The sequence below is a fragment of the Macaca thibetana genome, chromosome 7 (genome assembly GCF_024542745.1).
Source record: "Macaca thibetana thibetana isolate TM-01 chromosome 7, ASM2454274v1, whole genome shotgun sequence".
In the NCBI taxonomy this organism is placed as follows: Eukaryota; Metazoa; Chordata; class Mammalia; order Primates; family Cercopithecidae; genus Macaca; species Macaca thibetana.
In genome coordinates this window covers 118,112,150-118,129,969 of record NC_065584.1, presented here as the reverse complement: position 1 = coordinate 118,129,969, position 17,820 = coordinate 118,112,150, and the positions used below count along the sequence as shown (strand labels likewise).

Below are 17,820 nucleotides of genomic sequence, written 5' to 3'. Positions count from 1 at the left end.
CTTGCTTAAATTCACACAACTAGCAAATGATAGAGCCAAATTCGAACCCAGGATACTCCATTCTCTAGCCCAAACTCCTCCGTAACATTCTGTTGTGATTGAGCCACTATTCCTCCTCCTAAGTATTCAGAAATATTCTCATTTTTCTTTTTCGTACTCTCCATATTTTTTTCATGCCTTTGCCTGTGGCAACCTACTGTGAAGCATTTGAGCTACCGATGGACTGCAAATCTACTTCATTCTAATCTGTTGATTGACGGATTTCTATCCTATAAATTCAATTAAGGGTATCTCTATATGGGTATTGTACACAGAAAAATCAATACAATGTGACCCAAGCCAAGCTGATTACCTTCCATCTCAAATCATTTTGCTTCTTCTGACATCTTTATTTCTTTCCCTCTACCCTCAAAAATCTCTAAGCTTCAATGTGACCTCTGTTCCTTTTCTCTTAACATACCTAGACTCAGCCATCATCATCATCATTCAGTTCTTGATATAGTTTGTATATTTGTCCCTGCCCAAATCTCATGTTGAACTGTAATCCCCAATGCTGGAGGTGGGGCTTGGCGGGAGGTGTTTGAATCATGGGGGCAGATCCCTCACGGCTTGGTACTGTCTTCACGATAGTGAGTTCTTAAGAGATCTGGCCATTTAAAAGTGTGGCACCTCCCCCTTGCCTTACACCTGCATTCACCATAGGATGTACCTATTCCCCCTTCACCTTCTGCCATAATTGAAAGCTCCCGGAGGCTTCACCAGAAGCCAAGCACATGCTAGCACCATGCTTCCTGTAAAGCCTGCAGAACCACGAGCCAATTAAACTTCTTTTATTAATAAATCACCCAGTTTCAGTTTTTTTTTTTTTTTATAGCAATGCAAGAATGGCCTCATACTGAAAATTTGTATCAAAGAGTGAGGTATTGCTATAAAGACACCTGAATATGTGGAAGCAGCTTCAGAACTGAGTAGGCAGCAGAGATTGAAAGTGTTCGAAGGGCTCAGAAGAAAATGACAGAAAGTTTGGAACTTCTTGAAGACTAGTTAAATGGTTGTGACCAAAATGCTGACAGTGAAGTCCAAGCTGCTGAGGTTTCAGATGGAAATCAGGAACTTATTTGGAATTGGAGTAAAGATCATGCATATTATGCATTAGCAAAGAACTTGGCTGCATTGTGTTCATGCCTTAGGGATTGGTGGAAGTTTGAACTTGACAGTGATGACCTAGGGTATCCTGGTGGAAGAAACTTCCAAGCAGCAAAGTGTTCAAGAAGTGGCATGGCTGCTTCTAACAATTTATGTTCAGATGTGAGAATGAAGAAATGACTTAAAGTTGGAAATTTATTTAAACAAGAGCAGAGTGTAAAAGTTTGGAAAATTTGCGCCTGGCCATGTGGCAGAGAAAGAAGAAGTTTTTTCAGAAGAGGAAATCAAGTGGGATGTAGAGCAATTACTTACTAGAGGTATGTGCATGACTAAAAAGGAGCCAAGCACTAATATCCAAGACAATGAGGAAAAGGCCTCAAAGGCATTTCAGACACCTTCATGGCAGCCCCGCCCATCATAGGCCCAGAAGCTTAGGAGGGAAGAATTAATTTGTGGGCCAGGCCCAGGGCAGCCTCATGACATTGCTCCCCATATATCCTGGCTGCTCCAACTCTGGCTGTGGCTCAAATGGGCCCAGCTGTAGCTCGGGCTGCCACTTTGGAGAAGGCAAGCCATAACTCTTGGCCGCTTCCATGTAGTGTTAAGCCTGTAGGTATGCAAAATGTAACAGTGGAGAACACTTGTCAGCCTCCACCTAGTAGATTTCAGAGGATGTATGGAAAAGCCTGGGTCCCCAGGCAGAATCCTGCTGCAGGGGTGGAGCCCCACACAATACCTCTACCAGGGCAGTACAGAGGGGAAATATGGGGTTGCAGGCTCCATGCAGAGTCCCTCCTGGGGTACTGCCTAGTGGAGCTGTGGGGAGGGGGCTACCACTCTCCAGACCCCAGGATGGTAGATTCACTGGCATGCCTACAGTCCCAGCTACTTGGAAGGCTGAGATGTAGGATTGCTTGAACCTGGGAGATCGAGGCTGCAGTGAGTTGAGATTGCACCACTGCACTCCAGCCTGGGTGACAGAACAAGACCCTGTCTCAAAAAAAAAAAAAAAAAAAAAAAAAAAAAAAAAAAAAAAAAAAAAGGTCTGGCACCTCCAGTCTCTCCACTCTCTCTCTCCTTCCTGCTTTCACCATGTGACATGCCTGTTCCATTTTTGCCTTCTGCCATGATCAGAAGCTCCGAGGCTTCACCAGAAGTTTAGTAGATACCAGCACCATGTTTCCTATAAAGCCTGCAGAACTGTGAGCCAATTAAACCCCTTTTCTTAATAAATTATCAAGTCTCAGGTATTTATTTATAGCAATGCAAGAATGGCCTAATACAGTCCTATGAATTCCACCTCTGTAATTTCTTTGAAATGTATCTCGTCCAGTCCCTTTTACCAATACCCTAATAATTTATAAACTCATTATTCTAACCTGAGCATAGAACCCATGAGTGGGTATCAACCCATCAGTCTCTTCTGTTAAAAAGTTTTGCAGTTCTCTACACACTGAATCAATAACTAAACTTTTCAACCTGGCATTTAGGTTTTTCTCATTATAACCACCTACATTTTAAACCTCATGTCTTACCACTGCCATCCATGCAGCTACCCTCCAGACTGACAGATCATTGGGCATCTTAGTCTGTTTTGTGCTGCTATAGCAGAATATCAAAGACTAGGTAATTTATAAAATATAGAGGTTTATTTGGCTCATGGTTCTGGAGGCTGGGAAGTCCAACATCAAGGGGCTACATCTGTTAAGGGCCTTCTTGCTGCATCGTAACACGGCAGAAGGCATCACATGGCAAGAGAGTGTGCACAAGAAAGCAAGATATTGAACTTGTGGCCTCAAGCCATTTTATAATGGGCATTGATCCATTCATGAGGTGTTAGGTCATGAGGCCCCATCTCCCAACTCGTGGGACTGTTTCTAAAACATGCTTTTTAGGGGACACATTTAAACAATAGCACTAGGTTTCCTGAGCACAGCATGCTTTAGCCTTTGAGCCACTGTACATGCTGCTCCTCAACTGAATCTAAGTATTTGGAAACTCGACCTTTCAAAGCTTATCTGTAACATCACCTCCTCCATTAGGCCTTTTCTGATCTCCTCAATAAGTTTACCCTCTTGAACCCCTTCAGTGCTCTCTCCCTGCCTTACGCCACTTACTTTTATTGTAGTAATCTCTGTCCATGTCTACTCCCCTTAAAAGACTGAAAATTCTTTGAAAGGAGAAGCTGACATCCTTTGCCAAAACTAGACATGGCTATTGTTAGATATGAGTTCTAAATTTCTTTTCAAATAATTAATATGTCCGTATGTTCAATACTTTTCCTTCTACTTTTAAACTTCCTCGTAAAGCAACCTTTTTCTATTACCTACTCCACCCTGAATCATTCTGATCACCTGCTCCACCCTAACTCATACCTGCTACCTGCTCTGTCCCGACTCCCACCAAAGCACTCACCCTGTCATTCTATTTAAATTAGCCAGTGGGAATTAGTTTAGCCTATGTGGTCTAACCCTAGCCAATAGGGGAACGACACAGCAGCAGGTGCCATGTGCATCAGGAATATGAACCCCTTGCCCTCCCTTGTCCAAATGTGCGCTCACCATTGCTCCATCTGTAAGGGCGCACCCTTCTATAAAAGTACCTTGCCTTGCTGAGAATTAAAAAGAAAATTTTATATTCAAGTGCTATCTCTTTTGCGGCATCGAGACTTTATATATATAACATTATTACAGAGACAAAATAAACATTAAACTAAAACCCACAAACGTTTCTATTGATGGGTCAGTTTGCCAGAGTTTGTTGCATTATAAAATTGTAGTGCAAAAAATATATTGAAAAGATATAAAATAATCTGAAAACAAAAGGAGTGGACCAAACATTTTGGTCTGGAGTTTAGTTCAATATGGGTGTACCTAACCCACAAAAGCAAGTGTTAGAATTTAGGCAGTCTGGGTAGGACAAGAGCCAGTGGATTCCTTTACCTCCACAATCCAGGTAGATGGTCTCATAAAATGACTCAAAAAGCTCTTGATCTTGACTGTGAAGGTGACCAAGATGAATAAATTGGTCCTGCCTTGATCGGGTTTGTCTGCAAACAATCTATTTATGTAATTCGGCGAGCTGTATAAATTATTAATATCCAGTTCATACACCCACAAATTTGCTTTACTCCTACATTAACTCTGCATTAATTCTGGACATGTGATAATTTGGATACAAAGTGAACCAGGCTATTAGAAGTTACTCTAAAACTGCCCCCAAGAGAAGAAAATGGAGGTTAACAAAGCTGGTGATAAACACAGAAGGATGCAGTGATGAATACATGGGAAGAAGCAGAGAGTTGGTTAGGAAGTTGGCTGGGTGGGTCCCGGGGGAATAAAACACAACCACCTCAAGGCCTGAAATCTAACCAGGACAAGGAGAAAAGAAAACATTTAAATATTAAGACTATAGCATAGTATGGTGAAGAAAAGTAAGCAGGTGAAATGGGAGGGTAGAGAGACAATAAGAAAAGCACATGGGAATATAATGATCACATTATGTCAACATATTTTGAGACAAATTCTTATACTTAGAATAATTGGCATGATTGTGTGTTAGCTGCAATCTCTCTTTGAGATCACCTAACCTGCTTAGTGCAATTTGTTAGCCCGGAACCCCAAACTGAGAAATGACAGAGGGACTATAACTATAATGTCAGTACAAGTGAATTAGTATTATAACAAAAATTCTTAGGAGACAAGGCTCATTTTCAAGAAAGTTCCCCACTTATTTTACATAATATTCAGCATATCATTCCAGTGCAACTAAAGAATTCTGGTAGTGTTGGAATTCACTATAAATGGGAGGTAGATTGTATTATGAAGAATAATATTTAGGGTTGCTATAGCAATTCTTTTCTCCTGGGAGTTTACTTATCTTTTACGGCTACTCAGTTATACTTGATTTTATTCATCCATCCATCCATTGATCCATCCATCCATCCATCCATCCATCCATCCATCCATCCATCCATCCATCCATCCATCCATCCATCCATCCATCCATCCATCCATCCATTGATCCATCCATCCATCCATCCATCCATCCATCCATCCATCCATCCATCCATTGAACAGTCCAGGGATCTAGATGCACATATGCATTTAGCTCTGTGAAACAGGTGAGGTATCAACTATGATATTCATAAAGGCCCCCTTTTACAGTGCAGAGAGACGACACGTCCAACCTCAGGCAGTGAGTTTCTTGCTGGATCTGGGACTAATGCTCAGTGCTCTGTTCACTGGACTCTACTCTTTATCCTTATCTGGCCTGATTCTCTGAGATTTCTCTTGCCAGCCACCAAACCCCTATTTTTGGATCAGAAGCAATGGTAAGGGTATCCTTTTCCTTGTACGTATCCATGATCATGCTATTCTGGCTATAAAAGGTATATGGAAAACTGTGGCACTCACTGTTCACGAAGACGGCAAACCTCAGGAAGGACAGGTAGCGTTCCCCTTCGATGGGGTTCCAGCCGACGTCAGGGTATCCTTTGGCCAGAAGCATGGGGCAGCTCTGTAGGCCACAGCCTGCCAAGTAGGTCACCACCTGCCAGAAATAGTACAAAAGTGTTCTCTCATACGCATTAGGATGGCTATTAAAAAACACACCTCAAAAAACAACAAGTGATGGTTGAGGATGTGGAGAAGTTGGAACTCTTGTGCACTGCTGGTGAGAATGTAAAATGGTGCAGCCACTGTGGAAAACAGTACTAGAGATCCTCAGAAAATTAAAATCAGAATTAATATATGATCCAGCAATTCCACTTCTGGGTATATACCCCCAAATAATTGAAAGTTAAAATATGGAAGCAGCCCACATGACCATTGAAGGATGAATGAATGAATAAGCAAAATGTGATACATACGTACAATGGGATATTCAGCCTTAAACAGGAACAGAATTTTGATATATGCTACAATGTGATGAACGTTGAGGACACACGCTAAGTGAAATAAGCCAGTCACAAAATGACCAATACTGTATCATTCCATTCTTATGAGGTAATTCGAGTAGTAAAACCCATAAAGACAAAGTAGAATGGCGGTTGCCAGGGACTTGGGGGAGGGAAGGGAAGAATGGAAAGTTATTGTGAAATGGGTCTAGAATTTCAGTTTTACAAGATGGAAAGAGTTATGGAGATAGATGGTGGTGACAGTTCAAAAGTACTGAATACTACATATACAGTTAAAAAATTTCAAGATCGTAAAATATATATTTTGTACATTTTAACAAAATAAAATTTAAAAATAAATCTTACACATATATAAGAAACAAAAAAAGAACTGCTCAATTTTTTTTTTTTTTTACTAGATAGCTATGAGGCCTGTGAAATTCTAAGAACTGAAAGGCTTCCATTTCCCTAGAGGCTAGAAAGAGCCTCCAATTCATTTTTTGTTTCCAAGTAATTAACAAGATTGATTATCATTGTTATGTAGGAACACACCATGTACTATCAGTGCCTGGTTTTTCCAGTTTTGGCGAGAGGGAGCTGTCATTTAAAAATAAGCCTAGCTAGCATACATCTGGGGAGATAACAGTGCAGAAAAAGAAGGGCCACTGGGGGCCGCCCATGTTCATTTGGCCATGGTATTGCAAGGCCACAATATTCAGTCACTGATTGACCCAGAGTGGGCCCCTGAGTAATCAGGGGAGTCTACTCTCGTTCTGCATCCACAACAGCTGTCCAAGGTCAAAAGCCAAGATGTTAAAGTTGGGATGGCCAGAAAAAGAGATCCTCATCCATTAAGGACTGGGATTGGTGGTGATCTCTTTGCTTCCAGGTTACTAGACACTCATCATAAGATTTCTGTGCTAGGATCTTATAGACGATTTTAGATTCTGCTCTACTTTTCAGCAGCTATCAGGCAAAAAGCCTGGCAAATACACCTTGTTTAAAAAACGCAGTTGCTATTCTAATTTCACCTTTCATATTTTATGTATACACAGAGAAGAGGAGAATCCACAGTGCTCCAAAATCCTCAAAGTCAGGGATGGTGTTTTTAAGAATTTTTTTAACCGCTGGGGCCTAGCACATAGTAGCTGTTCAATAAACGTTTGTTCAATGAATCAGCTATTTACTGACGTCAAATATTCTATTTTGCAAGTATAATAAAAATAAGGCAAAACTCAACAAGAATCTGTCACCACACTTTTTCCTTCTTAAACCAGTAAAGATAATATTCTGTTTAGAGTTCAGATTTGATTTTGTCTTTAAAATGTCAGGGAAGCATCAATAAGGGCCAGAATTGGGCAGAGTTTTCAAGATTGCAGGTGCAGATATTTCATAGGCTGCTATAATTGCCCATGAGAGAGAGAGAGAGAGAGAGACAGTGAGTGTGTGTGTCTGCATGTGTATGTATGTGTATGTGTTGGGGTGGGGCTACTGTTCAATCCTGAATGATCTAATTTCTGTCGTGATCAATAGAAGGGAGAAATCCCAGCATAGCAGTCCTTTGCTGTTCTTTCCTGTGAACCGAACTTGGGTAATTTCCTGACACTGGGCTGAATAAAGTCTATGGCAGTGTGCTAAGCCACCCTAATTACTTGAAAATGGTGTGGCAAACCTCTTCTCTTTTACAGATTTCCTCAAGTGCCCATTTCTCCCCTCTCCCAGCTTGCTAGCTTGCATTCATCACATCTGACTTCTTCCAACGGAGGCTCCATGTGTTTGCTGAGCAACATTGTTTCAAAAGATGAACTGGGGCTGAGAACAGAATAGGGAGTTCAAAACCTGGTGGTATTGCCTTGTCATAGAAGAGGCATTCAGCTGCTTTTCACACAAGCATGGGTTATCATCACACCACCTGAAACACTGAGCTATTTACTGTCATCTAAATGTATGAATAATAGAGTTTGGCTGAGGTCTCTCCCACTAGAAACAGAGACCATGAATAGACACGGCATTGATAGAAGCTCTCATGCAAGGCACTGACAGTGGTATGGTGCTCGAGTCTCGGTGTGCATATGTAGGAGGTAGATGGTATCCTTCACAACACAGGCCTACAGGGCCTAACATTTCCCTCTGGTCTGGTCATTTTCACTTACTCCTTTTGCAGCTGGGAGGGCTTATTAAAGTTAACCCTAACTTATATTGACTGAGACTTTTTTCAACAGATTTTTTTTTTTTGAGATAGAGTCTCACTCTGTCACCCAGGCTCCCAGGCTGGAGTACAGTGGCACGATCACAGCTCACTGTAACCTCTGCCTCCCGGGTTCAAACAATTCTCCTGCCTCCGCCTCCTGAGTAGCGGGGACTACAGGCGTCCACCACCACTCCTGGATAATTTTTGCTTTTTAGTAGAGATGGGGTTTCGCCATGTTGGACAGACTGGTCTTGAACTCCTGACCTCAAATGATTCACTTGCCTTGGCCTCCTAAAGTGCCGGGATTACAGGCATGAGCCACCGCGTCTACCCTCTTTTAAAAAAATATTAAAAAGCAAGGTTCTTCTATTATGTAATGGGGTTGTTTGATAAATATCATATTTGATAAGGTCAGTAAATAGATTCTTTCCTTGATTCCTGCCTTTAACTTAATGATTTATAAGGGACTCATCATTTCCTTATAATGATTTCTAAGGAAAATAATGATTTATAAGTCCACTGGAAATATTTACTGAATCTGACAAAATAATAAAAATACTTTTACTTAAATTTATTTGCCACCTCAAAATATTATTCTAAAAATGTCTCTTTGATATTTCAAAATACTTTAAAGAACAAAATAAAGTGATCAACTCAGAGACAAACCCCTCTGTCACGGGCTAAATGGTCTCCCCCAAATTTCACATGTGGAAGCCCTAATCGCCAGTATCCCAGAATGTTTCTGTGGAGATAGGAGCTGTAAAGAAGTGACCAAGTTAAACTGAGTTGTTGGGGTCATGTCCTTAAAGAGGAGGAAATCTGGTCACAGAGAGGGATACCAAGGATACGTGCACACAAAGAAAAGACCACGTGAGGACATGGCAAAACAGTGGCCATCTGCAAGCCGGGAAGTGAAGCCTCAGAAGAAACCAAATCTGCCCACACCTCGATCTTGGACTTTGAGCTTCCAGAACTGTGAGAAAATAAATTTCTGATGTTTATGTCACCCAACCTGTGGTACTTTGTTCTGGGAGCCCCAGCAAAGTAATATCCTCTCTTACTACAACAGAAGTTCCTCCCATTAGAAACATGCTGCATAAACACAGGCGTTTTGTCTGTCTGGTTCATGATAGGCCCTCGGTAATTATCAGTTGAATGCATTTGAAATGGAATTTACTAACTCAAAAATGTCAATGAATTATTGGTGGGTAATTATCATCTCATCTTAATAGATCAGACATGGTTTTGCAGCTTGGCCAATGATTCTCTGCCAAGGCCTGAAACAGCAGAATCTTCGTGAGCGGTAAATCTATGTGGTCTGTGCGGCTGCCTCAGCCAGAGGAAGGCCATCGGCTGCCATAATCGTTTCAGCAAGACATCCCCTCTCTGTCGTTCCTCACCCTGTCTTCTTTGAGCCAACTCACCTTCACTACGTGACAGGAAGAAAAAAATACGTATTTATTTCTCAGAGTTCCCTCTCGGCTTCTCAGACACTACGTTTTCCAGGTTTTCTCATCCTCTTGGCTGCTCCTCCTCATGTTTTCTGTTGGTGCCTTTTCCTTGGTGATTCCCTTAAATATGCTGGTGGTCCTTGGGGCTCTGGCCTGGCTATGCTTCTCTTCTTGCTCCAGACCAGCCGCCGGAGTCACCTCATGTACCCCCAGAGCTTCAGCTCAGAGAGCTCTCCTGAGATTTGCTGCCACGCAGTCAACTCCCTACTTGGCACTGCCATTTGGGAGCCTCGGGCTTCTTAAATTTGACAGAACCCAGACTCATGGCCGGCCTCCTCAGATCTGCTCTACCTCCTGTACTCCTTAGAGAAAAACATGGGCTGAACTGATATCGAATTCACGGCTGCCATTTGTCCTCTGACAGATAGGTCCCCTGGCTTCAAACACTTCTCACACCCACTGCATCAGTATTAATTGAAGCCAGCACAGTCTTGGGCTTTGATTACCGCATAAACTCTCCGCCTTGCCTCAGGACTGATTTCTGTTCCAATCAGTTCTTCTTACTGAAACTGGGTGTTTTCTAACATATGAATCGTACCGTGTTGCCCCTTCGCCTAACACGCTCCAGTGGTTTCCACCACTCTTGGCTCTACAGTGACCTCCTGTAACACAATGGGTAGGAGCACAGCCTCCGGAGCCCAACGCTCTCGATGCCTGGCTGTGCCACTGACTATCCGCACGACGCTGAGGATGCCACCCAATCTCTTTATGCCTCCACTTCCTTGCCCGTAACTGGCAGGCAATCATGAAAGGGCTTGATCTGAGGATCACATGAGTTCATCTGCGGGAAGCTTTCAGAATAAAGCCTGGCAGAGTGTATGGGCATGAATTTCTCTTACTAATAGAAACGGTAGCATCAAGTTCAATTCCTCACTGCTTCTGCCTCATTCTTACCACATCCCCCAGGCACTCTGTGCTTCAGTCATACCCAGTCTCCGACTCCCCAGCACGCCATGCTGGGATCACCCAACAACGTGGCTGATCAGCTTCTACTCATCCCTCGGGTCACCACTGTTTCTGAGTGACCTTCCTAATCCCCTATGCAGGCTCAGATGCCCTTTTCCGCGTGCTCCCAAACCCCCTACACAATGATGACCTTTGACTTGTCTGTGACTTGCCCATGTCCCTCCCCTCTACACCGCCTCCCAACCCCCCACTCCCACGTTGCTCTTTCCCACACTCAGAAAGTCGCACTGTGAGTCCTGCCAGCCCTCCGGTCAAGGACATCACTGAAAGAAAGGGATGGGGAAAAGATGTAGTGAGGCGGCCCCAACCATCGCCACCACCAGGAGCTTCATTCACCCTCCCAGCGGAGGGCAGCTCAGTTTGTCTCATTTGCACATGGAAAGGACTCTGATTACACAGTATTCTGCCATGTCTCTTCTTTCCATAGGTAAATTTATAAATGTATAAATTACACAGAACTTTATTAGGAACCGCAGGCATCTGGTGATGTTCCATGTAGACCCATGAGGCTGGGCTTCCACATACGAACAGCAGTGCCCACGTATCCATGTCTCTGAACTTGGCTACCTGTGCTCACAGGAGATCCCTTGGTCATACTCGTTGTGCTGCTACCGGTTACTCACATTCTCCCACGCTTTCCCTATAAGCCCACCAAGATGAGGATACAGTGACAGAGGTTCCATCCGTGATCTGTTGATTCTTAGCTCAGCTGCACTACAGGCGGAAGAGAGCAGCACCACACTGCCTCCCCAAGGCCAGTTACCTTCTCCAGGTCTGGTTCCTCCAAGCCCAGCGCTAACTCGTTGTTGTCCATCACAGAGGATGCTGCCACATCCAGCGGGGTGGATCCCCTCATCGACGGGGAGGCTGAAGGAGGACGGGAGAATTAGCAGGAAAGGGACAGAGGAAGACACTTGGCACCGAGCTGAGACTGCAGTGCACATAAACGGACAGGAGAGGGCAGCAAACACATTGAAACCTGGTTTACAGGCCCGTTCTCCAACGGGACAGTGCACTGGAGTTAAGAACAGCTCTATTAGCTAACCTTCCTCCCCACATTCATTACCATGAATACGAATTAATAGAAAATCGGGTCATACTACCAGCCGGGACCATGTATTTCCAAGTGCTTTTCTAACACAAAACTTCTTGAGGCCCCCATATCAGATGCCACTCGACCAACAAAGCCCAGTGGAACTTGGGTATTTCTGGGGCTACCACCTGGAGTTTAAAAATAGCATCAAACAGCATTAGCTCATATAGTTTCACCAGGTCACCAATGTTGTTTTTGACTTGTTTGTTTGGTTCTCAGGCTAGAATTAAGAAAAACTTCAGGTGGCATTTTACAAAAAGGTTAGCAGCCTGAGGTTGCATTTGAGAAATAAAAACCCCTGAAACTTCAGTTTTCAAGTGGAAGTATTTGTGTATGCCACAAATTCATTTCGTTTATATCCAGAACAATGAGTACGACATATGCACTGACTTGTTTTTTCTAGTGGTGGTGGTGGTGGATTTACACTGTTTATCCACAATTGCTCTTGGCCAGTCTGCCTCCCGGCTAAGGAAAGCATTTGCTGGGAGGCTGATGGACAGGTATGCAGCCTGCAGCCAGCCTGCCAAGACGAGATCGGATCCATGACCTTGGTCTCATCAGCACTGCTCCCTGGTCAGTTGAGTGGGCTGGGAAGAGCTGTGCCCCCAGACTACATCTGCAATCCCAGGGGCATTTTGTAAGCCACGGGCCACTGGTCCCAAGAGAGATGAGGTAAAACTGTATGACTATGCCAACACTAATCTGTCACCAATGTTGGCTGGTAGCAACATCTCTACTTATGTTGGAGAACGTCGTTGTGGCATCGTTACTTCAGTTGTTGTGGTATCGTTACTTCAGTTGTTGTGGCATCGTTACTTCAGTTGTTGTGGCATCGTTACTTCAGTTGTTTTAAATCAGGCAGGGTCTCTTCTAGTATTTACAAATATCACAGCATGCATGTGACTTCTTTCCCTGTATTTTCTAAGTGGTCAAAGGCAGAGTGTAACCTTCAAGTTTGGATGTGGAAATTACAAAAAGACTTACGCACCTAGGCCAACACTGCTATTCTCCAGAAGATAACTCAGATGCTCAAACATGGCCTTCTGATTTTGCCGGCTAATTCGACAGAAATAGCAAAGGAAACGGCAGCAGCTAGCAACCATCTTCGGAAATGCAATCTGTAGGGAGAAGTAGAAAGTGTCAGAGAAAAGAATCTATCATGAAGCCTTCTGAAAACTCTGACCTCAGAGTCTTAAATGGGTAAAGTATCGTAAGCTGTGAACACTTGGAAAAATGAACTTTCTCTTTCCTTTTTTTTTTTTCCTCAAGACTGATTCATAGGAGAGACAGAGAGTGGACACCCAAGAAGAGGCTCGCAAAAATACTGAATGATAGTTATAGTTCCTGAAATATCTTTCCTCCAGGAGAAACAGATGTCAAACAAGAATCAGTCATCCTCGGACGTCACATGAAATTGCATGACCTTTTTCTACCAGGCTATTGTTGTTTCCAAGTAGGAAGGGAGTGGACAGAATTCAGAGAGAGAGAGAGGAGAGAAAGAGAGAGGAGAGAGAGGAAAGAGAGAGAAGAGAGAGAGGGAGAGAGAGAGGGAGAAAGAGAGAGAGAGAGAAGAGAGACAGAGGAGAGAGAGAGAGAAAAGAGAGGAGAGAGAGAGAGAGAAGAGAGAGAGAAGAGAGAGAGACAGGAGAGAAGAGAGAGAGACAGGAGAGAAGAGAGAGAGAGGAGAGAGAGAGGACAGAGACAGAGGAGAGAGACAAAGGAGAGAGAGAGAAGAGAGAGAGGGAAGAGATAGAAGAGAGAGGGAGAGGAGAGACAGACAGAGGAGAGAGAGAGAGAGAGAGAGAGAGAGAGAGAGAGAGAAGAGAGAGAGAGGGAGAGAGAGAGGAGAGAGAGAGGGAGAAAGAGAGAGAGAGAGAAGAGAGACAGAGAGAGAGAGAGAGAGAAAAGAGAGAGAGAGAGAGAGAGAGAGAGAGAGAAGAGAGAGAGAGGAGAGAGAGAAGACAGAGAGAGAGAGAGACAGAGGAGAGAGAGAGAGAAGAGAGAGAGACAGGAGAGAGGAGAGAGAGAGAGACAGAGGAGAGAGAGAGAGAGAGAAGAGAGAGACAGGAGAGAAGAGAGAGAGAGAGACAGGAGAGGAGAGAGAGAGAGGACAGAGACAGAGGAGAGAGACAAAGGAGAGAGAGAAGAGAGAGAGAGAACAGATAGAAGAGAGAGGGAGAGGAGAGAGAGACAGAGGGGAGAGAGAGAGAGAGAGAGAGAGACAGACAGACACAGGTGATCGTAGACACACAAGGCCCACCAGTATATCAAAACCCAGGTGCCCTGGGTCAAGGCTGGCCTCCACAGTTGTGCAAGTCTGAAAGGCATCGCTCTCTGAGTCTTCCCTGACTACTTTTGTCCTTGATAATTGCTCTTCTATGGCATTCCATAGCACTTGCCATTTGATTCATGCAGTCTAGCGTAAAGATGCCATCTTACATTCCTGTTGACTGTGCTTGGCCTTTCTGCTTAACAAAGTAACCAGTATCTCTAGGTTGGGCCAAATCTTATTTTTGATCCTATAATGCTCAATAAATGGTGGCAGTGTTAACCTTGCTCAGGATCCTAAGACGACCTTGATTTTCTCCTTTAATATTACAGAGGATGCTCTAAGAAATAAGCTTCAGAAACACAATCTATCTGCTCGCTAAGGCATCCAGACACGTGCTCAGGGATCTTCTGGAGAGATTTCACTTTCCCAAGAAATCCGAAGGAAGCCCATGAGGAACACGACCCTGGCTTCTGTTCCTTCTACACACCCGCCCCCTCCCAGCAGCGCTGATGAAACTGCACCAGAAATCACCCTTCCTAGGACCCTGGCATTCTAGAATTTCCAGCATTTGAAGCCATACCCTATCTACTGCCTGCGGAAGCCGTTTAACTGTGAGGAGGACCCCAGCCCGGCTGGGATAAATGTCCAGTTGTGTCCTATCCCCACTCCTCTCCCTTTACCAACAGAAGATCCCCCTGATGCAGCCTCCTTATGGGGGAGCTGGCAAGGAAACCTGGCTTCTTCAGGAGCCCGGTTGACGGAGGAAAACAAACACTGCTGGGGAGACACTGCCAGGATCACTACTGAGATCTTGTTCTCCTTTAGTACAGCCTTCTCCTGACTCAGCACAAGGCACACCAGGCTCCTAAGTGGCAGTCAGAGTTACTCCATCTTGGAAAGCGCAGGGTTGCAGAACACGGGAAGTAAACTTAGCAACTGAAGAGCCCAGTGGGATTAATGAAGAGAGTCGCCAAGCTTCAAGAGCTCTTACACAATGGGATTCCATCCAGCAGCATTATCCCATCGCTTGGCTCCTTCTTGGCACTGTGCATGTCCCTCCCTCTCCCTGGAAGAGAAACTGAGGCAACGGACACCAGCCATGTGGCTCTGAACAAGTCACCTCATGTGCTCCTGCCTCAAGGGACAAGTTCTGGCTAGGTTCTCCTTTTAGCATTACCTGAGATTTCTCTGTACTCAACACGTTCACCATCACCTCCATCACCGTCTCGTGCATGCCCAGGACTCTCATGAGGTTGGGATGCTGGTAAAACACCTTGTTGTTCATTATGTCTCTAGGGTAAGGATCAGAGAGAGTCTTCATCACCTGTTTATTTATAGGCTAGGAAAATTCAGGGATGAGAACACACACACACACGAGGGCGTGAAGTAATATGAAAGTGACAGGCTGAAACAAATAATAAGAAGGCACTAGGTCAGGTGGAATATATGTGCAGGGCCATTCTAGCTGACGGAAATATTCTGTGCGCCTCTACTTCTAAGTACTTGCTCTTTCTCTTTGAAACATTTCTTTCTAATGACCTATTAAACATCCCTGGTTTTTCTTTTCTTGTAATAATTTTAGATACCAATGAAGCTTTTGGACAATAGGCTTTAAAAACTCACGACATTAACATGTAAGAACAATTATATCTTTAAGTCATCCCATATATACTCACAGAGTACAGCTGCAGGCAAGTCAAAATACAGAAAGAGCCTGGTAATTTGCTGTGTACTCCCTTGCTGGGGGGTTACTTTCTGGCTGGCCCATTCCCCTTCTCTTGAGGGTTGCAGGAACCACCACCTGCAACTGCCAGTTTTTACTTCTATGATGTCTACTACGAAGGCTGGGGGAGATAATAATTCTCTAACTGTATTCTAGTCCCATAAAAGTCTCTTCGTTTATATAAGATCTCTCTTTGGAAATGAGTTTGACAAAAGCATGCGTTTCCCCGCCACGGATCCTGAACCTTGGTGATGCTCCTTTGGTTTGCTGGCTTAAGGGCGGTAGGATGAAAAGTTAGGTAGGAGGATGTCTGTTGGTCTGGTTCTTGATTCTAATAAAGTAAAACTGTAGGCTGGTTAGTGAATCTTTTTGGACCTTGGTATTCTCAACTGCAAAATAGAAGTGCTACAGTACATAATTAAAGGAAATCCTTTTGACGTCTAAAATGCAATGAATTTGTTTGACTTCATGGCTTCTAAGGGAGAGCCATGAGCTACCGTTAAGGGTAAAGTTATCTCAATGAACTAACAAAAATGACTCTAGGCTAGTGCTGAGAAAAGGGAGACATGAGGTGGCAGTTTTTCAGAGGGAAGTTTCAGAAGCTAGAAAGCGTCCGAAACTCAAGCACTCAGATAATTTCTGTCTTGGGTTGCACACACTGTCTCTTCCTCCAAATGTTTCCATGGGCTCCCTGGGGCTATTTTCAAAAGATTCAAACCCAGTAACTGCTTTTCTCCAAGACTCCTCCACGCTTCTGTCAGCAATGCCTTTCGCTGAGAGTGGTCGGGTCTCTTAGGCTACAAAGGCTACGACCGCAGGAGGAGTGAGACTGGAATCACGTCACACAAAGATTTAATATGATTGGATTCCACTACATCCGTATATCAAGGTAAGTCAGTTTTCTCACTGAAAGCTCTCTAGAGAGAACGGCACGGAACTGTGAGCCACCTACCCCAGCCCGTTGATCATGAGCAACTCCTCTTCCTTGCCCATCCTGACACTGAGGAGGGAGCGGATCTGGCCCAGGGCAGCCAGCAGGTTGATGGTGTCGCTTACAGAGGCATGGCTGATGGTGTAGGTCTTCCGCAGCGCCTGCAGCAGCTCCCCGATGCTGTCATACTGCCTCCGGAGGAGGTTGAACATCATTCGGACCAGCTCTGCATCCTGGATCTGGTCCTCCTGGGCCCAGCAGATCATCGTCTGTGAGATGAGCTCCTTCAATGTTGCTGGAAGGACAACAGGAGGGACCAGGACTGTGGCTGTCATGGCTCAGGGAGAGCTGGGTGTTTCAGCCACTTCATGCAAATAGAAGACACATCGCTGGATGAGGTTACAAAATTCTTATTACAGGCAATGTGCAGTGGCTCATGCCTATAATCCTAGCAATTTGGGAGGCTGAGGCTGAAGGACTGCTTGAGCCTATGAGTTTGAGACCAGCCTGGGCAACAAAGGGAGACCCTGTTGCTTTTAAAAAAAAAAAAAAAAAAAAAAAAAAAAGCTGGGTGTGGTTGCACACGCCTGTAGTCAGCTGCTTGGGAGGCTGAGGTGGGAGGACTGCTCGAGCCTTGGAGGTTGAGGGTGCAGTAAGCCATGACTGCATCACTGCACTGCAGCCTGGGCACCAGAGTGAGACTCTGTCTCAAAAAAACAAACAAACAAAAAATTGTATTTTAAGGGTTGGATATGACATGCACAGAAGTAGAATATATCATCAAAAGACAAATAAATCGGCTATATAATAATAAAAGAATATCCCAATTATGAGTTGAGGGTGTTAACCATTCTGTTTTGATTAAACAATAGTTGCATCCATGCTGGGCTGAGAGAACAGCTCTAAAGGCTTTACAGTGGGACATCCGACCATCATCCTACAGTCTGAACAGCTTTTTTGCGCTGTATCTTTGGCAAGAGTCAGCTGACACTGCATCTTGGGCTCCTTTCATAAGCATCAAGAGAATAAAAACCACAATGCCTTTGAATTCAGAATTTATTGGGGCTCATACTGGTTTTACAGAAATTTT

The 17,820-nt window shown here is 44.2% G+C and overlaps 1 protein-coding gene across 1 annotated transcript in view; it reads right to left on the bottom strand.

Annotated features, from left to right (window-relative positions):
* The window catches only part of RYR3 (ryanodine receptor 3), a 566,751-nt gene that overhangs the window by 156,786 nt on the left and 392,145 nt on the right, over positions 1 to 17,820 (bottom strand). The window contains exons 39-43 of the mRNA XM_050797588.1: positions 16,752 to 17,025; positions 15,254 to 15,368; positions 12,793 to 12,922; positions 11,475 to 11,578; positions 5,562 to 5,697 (exon numbers count right to left, since the gene is read on the bottom strand). Of these exons, the coding sequence (XP_050653545.1) occupies positions 5,562 to 5,697; positions 11,475 to 11,578; positions 12,793 to 12,922; positions 15,254 to 15,368; positions 16,752 to 17,025 (759 nt within the window). The remainder of the gene's footprint in view (positions 1 to 5,561; positions 5,698 to 11,474; positions 11,579 to 12,792; positions 12,923 to 15,253; positions 15,369 to 16,751; positions 17,026 to 17,820) is intronic.